The sequence below is a fragment of the Nicotiana attenuata genome, unplaced genomic scaffold (genome assembly GCF_001879085.1).
Source record: "Nicotiana attenuata strain UT unplaced genomic scaffold, NIATTr2, whole genome shotgun sequence".
Lineage (NCBI taxonomy): Eukaryota > Viridiplantae > Streptophyta > Magnoliopsida > Solanales > Solanaceae > Nicotiana > Nicotiana attenuata.
The window spans coordinates 331,728-341,317 of NW_017670410.1; the positions used below are offsets into that span (position 1 = coordinate 331,728).

The 9,590-nt window shown below is 37.8% G+C and overlaps 1 protein-coding gene across 1 annotated transcript; it reads left to right on the top strand.

Annotated features, from left to right (window-relative positions):
• The first annotated feature begins 3,510 nt into the window (after positions 1-3,510).
• On the top strand, positions 3,511-6,782 carry LOC109239045 (FAD-dependent urate hydroxylase-like). Its single transcript, XM_019405547.1, has 6 exons — positions 3,511-3,659; positions 4,476-4,622; positions 4,791-4,859; positions 4,981-5,146; positions 5,228-5,459; positions 6,075-6,782. The coding sequence occupies exons 1-6, from the start codon at positions 3,565-3,567 to the stop codon at positions 6,629-6,631; spliced, it is 1,266 nt and encodes a 421-aa protein (XP_019261092.1). The 5' UTR covers positions 3,511-3,564; the 3' UTR covers positions 6,632-6,782.
• Positions 6,783-9,590: the final 2,808 nt, after the last annotated feature.

Consider the following 9,590-nt stretch of genomic DNA (forward strand, 5'->3'; position numbering starts at 1 on the left):
AAATCATGTTGATGGTTTGTGGGGGAGGGTCTTCACCTATCTTCGAAGGCTCTACGTTATCCCGGTTGCGATCGTAATAGTTTTTGGCTTGGTCTCTTAGGAACTCTCTGAGATGGCCATTTTTTAACAACGTCGCTACCTCCTCGCGCAGATGTCGCAGTCCCAAGTCCGATGGCCATTAGTCCCATGATACTCGCACCATATATTAGGATCCCTTTGGTTGGGATCAGATCTCATTAGCCTCAGGAATCGTGCTTCCTTGATGTTCCTCATCGCCGATACCTGCTCCACTAGGCTAATGTTGAAATTATACTCGGACAGTCTGGGATATGTTGAATCCCAGGAACCCGATACCTCTTTATCTTGTAATGAACTGCTATTCCAACCACGCTCAGTTCTTCTACTGGACGCGAACCTATCCGTCGACCAGAACCCTCTATCGTGTCCTTCCGCCCTTTCAGAGGGCAAAAACTGACCCTTAGAAGATCGTCGATCAGCATCAAAATCATCCTTCGGCTTATCCCTGTTCTTTTCTCGATCCCGACCCTTAATTGATACCGGGAACCCAAGTTGATCATCTTCTATCCTTATCTTCAATTCGTAACGGTTATGGACATCTGTCCATGTAGTTTCCTGGAACTCGAGGAGGCTTTCTTTCAATTTTTGGGAGGAGTCGAAGCTCCTCGGGTTCAGCCTTTTAGTAAATGCCTCAGTCGCCCATTCGTATGGCACGACCAGTAGCAGCATCCTTTCTTTCTGAAACCTGGTCTCAAACTCGTATAGCAACTCGAATTTTCCTTGCGAAATTTTGAATATGTCCGTTTTCTGGGCCTGAACCTTCCTGGCCCCCGCATGGGCCTTGACGGAAGAGTCTGCGAGCATTTCAAAGGAATCTATTGAATGTTCGGGTAAAAGTGAGTACCATGTCAGGGCCCTCCTCGTGAGGGTTTCTCCGAACTTCTTTAGCAGGACAAATTCAATCTCGTGTGGAGCTAAATCATTTCCTTTCACCGCCGTTGTATATGTGGTGATGTGCTACTAAGGATCCGAAGTCCCATCATACTTTGGTACGACCGACATTTTGAACCGCTTTGGAATCAACTCTGGTGTTGCGTTCAGTTTGAACGACAACTGGGTGCATTTCTTTTAGTCCGGGCCCTTCAGTATTGGTGGTGCGCCCGGAATTTCGTCGATTCGAGCATTTATTTCCCTCATAAACCACATGAACTCGGTTTTGAAAGGATCATTATCGTTATTGTTACTAGATCCGCTACCGGTCCCTCCGGCCTCATCGAAGTCGACCTCACCCCTCGGGGTGTTGTTATAAACCCTTTGCGCTGTTTGATTCGCGGGAGCACCGACAAACAGTGCTTGCCTTAATTTTGTCATGGCCTGGGCTTGCCGTGAGAGATGGCCCATGATGGCCTTTTGTTGTTCTCTCAAAATCCTCACCGTCTCCGCAACGTGCTCGTCTTAGCATCATCAGGCGTTGCCTCACGTACGTGTCGTGGATATCGTCCGCCATAAACATGCGTGGCTATATCCTCCCCGTTGTGGGTTTCGCTTATCCAATCCTCGTGTTGAGGCAGATTTTCTTGTGCATCAACGTTGTGCGCGATGTTGCCATCGGTAGCTACCATCTTTTACCATTTTTGCTAAGACACATAGAAATCAAAAAGTTTAGTAATAGACGCAAGGATCAACTCAATTATGCAACTGTCTAAGCCCCACGGTGGGTACCAAACCGATTATCCGTAAAACGATAGAATTAAATTTATAGCGTGGCTTATAGACAAGCGAATCGATTTGATCCCAAAATAATAAATAAATTAAATAAAAACAGTAAGAATTAACATTGAATTCGAGATAAAATAGCAGACAACTTGGTTCCGGGAGCAAGGCTTCCGAAGACAGCAACAAGAATTTTTTTAGACAAAAAACAAAGTATTATTTAGCTTGAAATAATATGTAGCACAAGTTTGTCAAATTTTCGTATATTACAATGGCTGTAGAAGTCACTATTTATAGCTAAACCTAGGGAACAAGGTCCTAGGATCAAACCTCTCTTAAATGACAATAGTGGGGGCCATTGATGAATATGTAATGGCAAGTAATGAATGCCAAAATTCTCTATAACGGACGTGTATTCAATACTGAGGAATATTCTTCGCTGAATGTCATTTAGTGGCAAATATTCGTTTGCGCTCATTAATAATGATTCCTTCGAGGTCTACCCGATGCCAACCGAAGCTATTGTCCTCGGTCTCGGTTTCCACTCGCTTCGATTTCCGTCTGTCCCTGATTACACGTATCACTCTATCATTCGAGTATTTAATGTGAACCAATTTTACTCTATACATAAATATAACCCAAATTTTATAATGGAATAATATTCTAATTCCGATAAGCAAACGACCCACTAAAATTTTATTAAGTGAACCTAAAATAGAAATAGAAAATCATGAGCTAACTCAAAAAGAGAATAGGTAATATTGGTTTATAAAATTCTGCATACAACTTTCAAAAACATAACTCTTCGTCTATGTATGAGTTTAAAACTAACAAAAGATATAAATGAAGATTCTTCAGACGTCCATATATCTATTTAAGTGATGTGAACCTTAATATCTTGATGCTATGATCATTGGAAATTACGTGGATGAAGATGAAAGGAACTTCTTAACAACCTTATTTTTAAGCGTTTAAGTTATATATACTATTAATTTATTTCTTTTATATATTATGAGGACAATTAAAAGATATCTATAGTGAATCTTCTTAAAATATGGGATTTGCAATATCGAAAATAAGATATGTCACTTACTACAATAGGTAAGTACCGTAATCTGATGGTGCAAAAATTTCTTACAAGTTACAATGACAAAACTTGAACTCATAATTTTATGCTATGATTGAGTTATGTGTGATTTAAATCTTGTTTCAAGTGAACCGCGTCTCTCCTTCTGACCGAATGAATGGCAAGTACTCCGAAGTACCAATATTAAAATATTAACCCATCCTAACAGAGCTTTTAAAAGCCACTTTATGTAGCAATATTGGTGAACGGTAACCGCTTAAGAGGTTTCGCGAAATTCGAATTTAAAATTATGGGTTCTAAACTTGACATTAAACTCATAGCTCATTTTAATTATTGGGTTTGCAATAATATTATATATTTTTAATGAATTTTTCACAAAAAATATTGAGTCTAAGCAAAAGCTACTCAATTCGTCTGAACCCATAGCTAATATTGTAGCTATGTCAGTGTATATATGTGGGCTGGCTCTTTCTCGAAAAGTATTTGATATGTACTCTTTTTAGTTACACGGTTCTTGATACATGTATCTGCTTCGGGACCCTCTACAGCTCTTCAGTGGTGAACAGACCCCATGCATTATGGGCGATCCCATCTTTCCGTTTTTGATTGACTTGAATATTTAACAACTAAATAAAGACTAACGTAATGTCACAGCTTTATATAAGGAATGTCCATGAAAGTTTAATAATCAATTATCAGTTGGAGACCTACTATAATATAGCAGGAATACCACCAGCCAAAGCAGCATGCAGCCACAAAAGGAGCAAATGGAGATAAATGAGGACATTGTCATAGTAGGTGCTGGAATTGCTGGACTTGCCACTTCTTTGGCACTTCACAGGTATAGAAAGAGTACTAAAAACCAATATACCCTATACAGTACTCCCTCTGTCCAAATTATGTGTATTTTTTTATTTTTTATTTTTTATGTGTTTCAAAAAGAATATGGATTCTGCCTACCCCTAATAAACATCTATGGCTTGTGTTAGACCACAAATTAAAAAAAAAAAAATTACTTCATTTCTTTTCTTTTAGTCCGTGTTCAGTCAAACACCGCCAGGTAAATTGGGAAGGTAGGTGTAGCAATTTTTGTGTGTCATATTTAACAGTCACGTACGCTATGTTCCATTTGTATGATGTACTCTTTACTTTTTAGTCTAGTTAAAAAGGAATGACAAGTTTTTATATTTAAAAATAGTTTTTCTTTAGATTCTTCATTTATTGTTCATGACAAGCTTTTATAGCAACAAAAATATCATGAAATATTTAAGATCGCAAGTTTCAAAAATCTTTTTTTTCTTTCTTAAACTTGGTTACCACTAATTAAACACATTCACATAAAATGATAAGAAATATGTTATTATCATAGGTAATTTAGGATCTAAAATCAATAAGTTCAGAACTAGTATGATCTTAATAGTATATGCATTTTAATTAATAACTTTTTTTGTTTCTTTCGATCTATACATAATTCAAGCTGATGAAAGTAATGGATTCATTTTTTCTATACAACCTCATTATTTTAAGTAATGATTTAATGGATTCAGTTGAACACATGAATTCGACACCAAATAAATTCGCCTATATATGGTTATATTTTGGTGCATGGTCGTTACGTGTTTTTAATAGAACTACCGATGGTTATTTTGTTCTTTAGGCTGGGGTTGCGGAGCTTAGTGTTGGAATCATCAGACTCTTTACGAACATCAGGATTTGCCCTTGCATTATGGACCAACGCCTGGAGGGCACTCGATGCTCTTGGCGTTGGAGACTCCCTTAGACAACGTTCTCTCCAGTTTAGTCGGTACGTGTGAGGCCACCGGCCATAAGCTGAATTCGGTTATTATTATATATTAACTTGAGGTTTTTATAAGAAATCATAAATTCAGATGAAGATCGATATCGTTTAAGAATAGAGTTGTTAGTGTCATGATATCTCAGCTTGAATTTAATGAGCTTTTAATTTCTGTAGGTTCGAGGCATTTTCAGCAGTTTCAGGCAAGCCTACTGCAGAGATTTCCCTAGATGCAAATAAGAAACCGTAAGCTACACTCTAAGTTTTTGATATTTTGAGCATTGATCATTCCATATATATATATATATATATAACATATCCGTACGTACTTGTCAAATCTCACAATACAACTCTTTGTGTTATACAGTAGAGATTACGACAGCCGTTGTATGAAAAGACAGGAGATAGTGGAGACTTTAGAGAAAGAACTTCCTCCAGGAACTATCAAGTATTCTTCCCGTGTTGTTTCCATCCAAGATTCTGGACTATTCAAGTTGCTACATTTGGCTGACAAAACTGTTCTTCGAACCAAGGTGAATATATATTCTTCTTTTTATTTTTTGGGGGTTAACTGGGCCCAAAGAAAAAACTGAACAATACTGCTTTGCATGAAGGTGTTAATAGGATGTGATGGTGTGAACTCAGTGGTGGCTAAGTGGATGGGCCTCCAGAAACTAGTTGATGCAAATCGTTCAGCGATTCGGGGATACGTTGAGTATCCAGAAAGTCACGGTTTCGAGCCAAAGTTCTGCGCTTATTTTGGAGGAGGAGTTCGCATTGGTTTCCTTCCCTGTGATTACAAGAGCTTGTACTGGTTTTGCACTTTTACTCCGTCTGCCGTCAACTGTAAGCCTGCTACCTCCTTTAGCTTCTGTTCTGCATCAATTATTAACATACCTTTTTCTTTCCACTAAAGGTCGATAATGAGATTATGCCTTTTCCACCCAAGATAAATGAGACAATATTTTATTACTCTACTTTTTCCACGGAAGATAATGCATTGCCACGGAATATTCTACGAGAAATTTATTTTCTGATATTTAGTTATTAAAACTGTTATTTGAAGAAAATGTTATCATAATGAGGAAAATAACTTCCTTTTTTATGGATGGAAGTGTTCTTACAAGTATCTTAACCTCACTCTCCTTATTTTTAATATTATAATAAATTTCTTATGAATTTCAAAAAAGATATACTATATGTTTTCTGTAAAATAATTTCATAAAAAATGACTTCTTTCGTGCTAATTATTTTACTTATCTAAGATTTCCACGGAAGATAATACGACCGGTTTATTTGTGTACTCTTTCCACAGGAGATAATCAGAACTTTCCGTTTGATCTTTTGTCGTTTGATGTCTGCTTTTCTTTTTCTTTTCCTTTTATTTGTGTTCTGTACCAATAATCTCTGGCTTTTTTGTCTGATCAATCATGTAACGCTTTTGAATTGCATGCATCTCAGACGATGAATCGATAGAAGGAAGTCCAATCAAAATGAAGCAATTTGTGCTAAGTATGGCCAGCAACGTGTCAAAAGAAGCATACAATATCCTACAGAGAACCTCACTAGATAGCCTATATTGTGCCAAACTAAAATTAAGATCGCCATTGAACATTTTAATGAGAGACAATATTGTCAAAAGAAACACATGTCTAGTTGGTGATGCACTTCACCCAATGACACCTGATATTGGTCAAGGTGGATGTTCAGCATTAGAAGATAGTGTGGTTCTTGCTAGGTGCATTGCTGAAACTTTTTCAATAAAATTACCAACAGGAATGCTGGAGAAATTAGAAGATGATGAATTATACAATAGAATTAAAGTTGGTTTGGAGAAGTATGCAAAAGAGAGAAGATGGAGGATTTTTAACCTTATTACTACTTCTTATTTGGTTGGTTTGGCACAAGAAAGTAATGGGAAGGTGATTAGCTACTTGAGAGAGAAATTCCTGGCTCAATTTACCATTGAGACTATGCTGAAAATGGGTGACTTTGATTGTGGGAAATTATTGACATGATCTGGTTGTAGTGAAGATGTAAACTTATGATGATTAGTTTGTTGCTATTATGATCAATGAGTAGGGGGACTTCGAAAAGAACAATTAGAAAAAGTTGTTGTATGAACTAGCTTGTATGGAAGCTAAGGTTGCAAATGTTGTCACTCTATCTTATGTAAGGAGTAATTTAGTTTTCAACGGTGCTATTAGCTAGTACTCCGATCCTTTCCTCCTAATTTATGTGGTATCATTCGAATTGCAAGAGTCAAAACAAGTTTTTGTTATTATAATCTTCATATATCTTTCAAATACTTTAAATTATTAATTATTGTTATTTTCGGAACTTTTTATGTAGTTTCCAAATATATAAATATTATTTCAATCTAAATTAGCAATCGAATTATAGAATGACTTTCGAAATCTGAACTATGCCACATACATTTGGACAGAGGAAGTACAAAACTCTTAGAACAACCAACGTATAGGGACTATATATAACATTCTCCTTTTAATAAAATTCAACTTTTTACCCACTTGATGTTCGGTTAATTTAGATTCATGTCGTACAAGTCCATTAGAGGGGGAAGTGCGTCACGCCCAACTCTAGTCCTAAAAAGGGTAAGCGATCGCTGCAAATGTAACCGGGTCTGCAAGACGGAGTCGAATCCCACAGAGAACAACGGCTTAGCTAAAACAGTTCAATATCACTAAGAAGACAAGCTCGAATAGTTTCTAAGTTATAAATATTAAGATTCTTATACCTAACTAATTAATTAACTAACAAATTAAAATAATAAATTAATAACTAAATATATTAAGGGTTGAAGACTAAATTAAGGAGGTCTAGAGTTATGATTTTTCCGACTGTCGGAATCCTTCCCACTACATCTTCTATAATTTCGCCTAAGTATTCTCTACTGATCGTAAGTACTTTGGGTGTCGTAGCTCTCTCTCGAGCAACTACCACAATTTACTAGATGACGTATTCACTCAAACTACGCTAGCTGGCACTAATTCACCACTCACGACGATCGCACCAAGGTTTCGTTATCTTTAATCCCGCCTTTAAACCCTCTGTATTGATCTCACATGCGTTAGGAGTGATGTTGTTCAACAACTACCTAAATGCGTACTCTCTCTCGAGCAATACACACACTAAATAAGCACAGTTAATTGATGGCCATTCAATCAACAACAATAAACACGTATTTGAAGTACAAGTAGAGAAATCCAACGACTTAATTATATAAAAATTTAATAAGAATTCATCCTACAAAAGGTTCCATCAAAATCCTAGATAACAAATTAGTTATTCATAATAGCACGCAAAACTACAATACTAGAATACATAACCAATAATGAAAATAGGAAGAAGGAAGTGAAAAACTCGTAGAAGAACTCTCCGCCTTGCTCCTAGTGTGTTCTTGCCTCCTTTTTTCGATATCCCTCTCTAAAAACGTCCCCTTTTAGGTCGTCTCTCTCTAGGTCGTCTCTCTTCGGTCTCTAGAAACGTCTCCCCCTCTCAAAAGTGAGTTTAAGGACTATTTATATGGTATAGGATTAGCATGGGGCGAAAATAATACACACCCACTTCGAAACTCCCTTTTTAGGATAGCTCGTTCACTCTCTCGTGCGCACGCGAGAGTGAATGAGTGAAGTTCTTCTATTTTTCTTTTCCTTCTAAGTCTCTCGTGCACTTCCATGCCTTTTTTCCATACTTAGCTGTTTTTTCTCAAGCTTTTCCTCAGCTAGCTCATTCACTCTCTCGTATGCATGCGAGAGTGAACGAGGAAAGTCCTTCTTTTGTCTTTTGGTTCCGAATCAACTTCTTTTGCTCACATTTTGTCCAACTTGCTCCTACACATAAGAATGCACATAATGAGAATAATTCACTACAAAAACTCATGTAACCTACCGTAACCACACAAGTTATGAGATGAATGTACACTGAAAAATATGCATGTTTGGCCTTTTATCAACACCCTACACTTAAACTCTTGCTCGTCCTCGTCCTCGAGCAACTTTCAAAATTAAGCACAATGGCAAGAAACACATTTTCAAAATATACTCAAGCATCATACTAATGACAATGGTATAACGACCCGACCAGTCGTTCTGAGCGATTGCACTTCGCTCAGCAGTTTTCGAGATTGAGTAGCTCCGTATGATGTATTTGACTTATGTGAATCGTCGGTTTTGGTTTTCAGGTTATTCGGAATTGATTTGGAAGAATGGTTCTCAGCTAGAAACTTTAAATTTGAAAGGTTTGACAAGTTTGATATTTTTTAGAATTTGACCTCGGATTGGATTTCTAATGGTTCCATTAGCTCCGTTGGGTGATTTCAGACTAGGGGTGCGTCCGGAGTTTGATTTGGAGGTCGGTAGTGGAATTTGGCTTGAAATGGCGAAAGTTGGAATTTTGGAAAGTTTGATCAGGAGTGGACTTTTTGATATCGGGGTCGAATTCCGATTTCGGAAGTTGGAGCAGCTCCGTAATGTTAAATGTGTCTGTGTGCAAAATTTGAGGTCAATCGGACACGGTTTGATAGGTTTCGACATTGGTTGTGGAAGTTTGAAGTTTCAAGTTCATTGATTTCGAATTGAGGTGTGATTCATCGTTTTGATGTTATTATGTGTGTTTGCAGGCCTCGAGTAGGTCCGTGGTATGTTATGAGACTTTTTGGTATATTTGGAAGGGGTGCTGAGGGGCTCGGTGTGTTTCAGATTTGATTTCGGATCATTCTTCTTCATGTTGCTGCTGCTGAAGGCTGCTGATTCTGGTGTTTCCGCATCTGCGAAAGGATGCACGCAGATGCGAGTCTGTAGATGCAAACGGTTGTTCGCAGAAGTGAAGGAAGGCCTGGTTGAAATGGATCGCAGAAGCGGGAATAGGGGCGCATCTGCGGCCGCGCAGAAGCGAAAAGCTTGGGCGCAAGAGCGAGACTTAGCGCATGAGCGTGTTTGGTTGTGCACTTGCGGT

Bases quoted from the DNA above. Each gene is read 5' to 3' on its own strand.
- LOC109239045 (XM_019405547.1), top strand. From the start codon at position 3,565: ATGCAGCCACAAAAGGAGCAAATGGAGATAAATGAGGACATTGTCATA. The intron at 4,623-4,790 runs GTACGTGTGAGG...TAATTTCTGTAG, and splicing joins CGTTCTCTCCAGTTTAGTCG to GTTCGAGGCATTTTCAGCAG. The intron at 5,460-6,074 runs GTAAGCCTGCTA...CATGCATCTCAG, and splicing joins TACTCCGTCTGCCGTCAACT to ACGATGAATCGATAGAAGGA.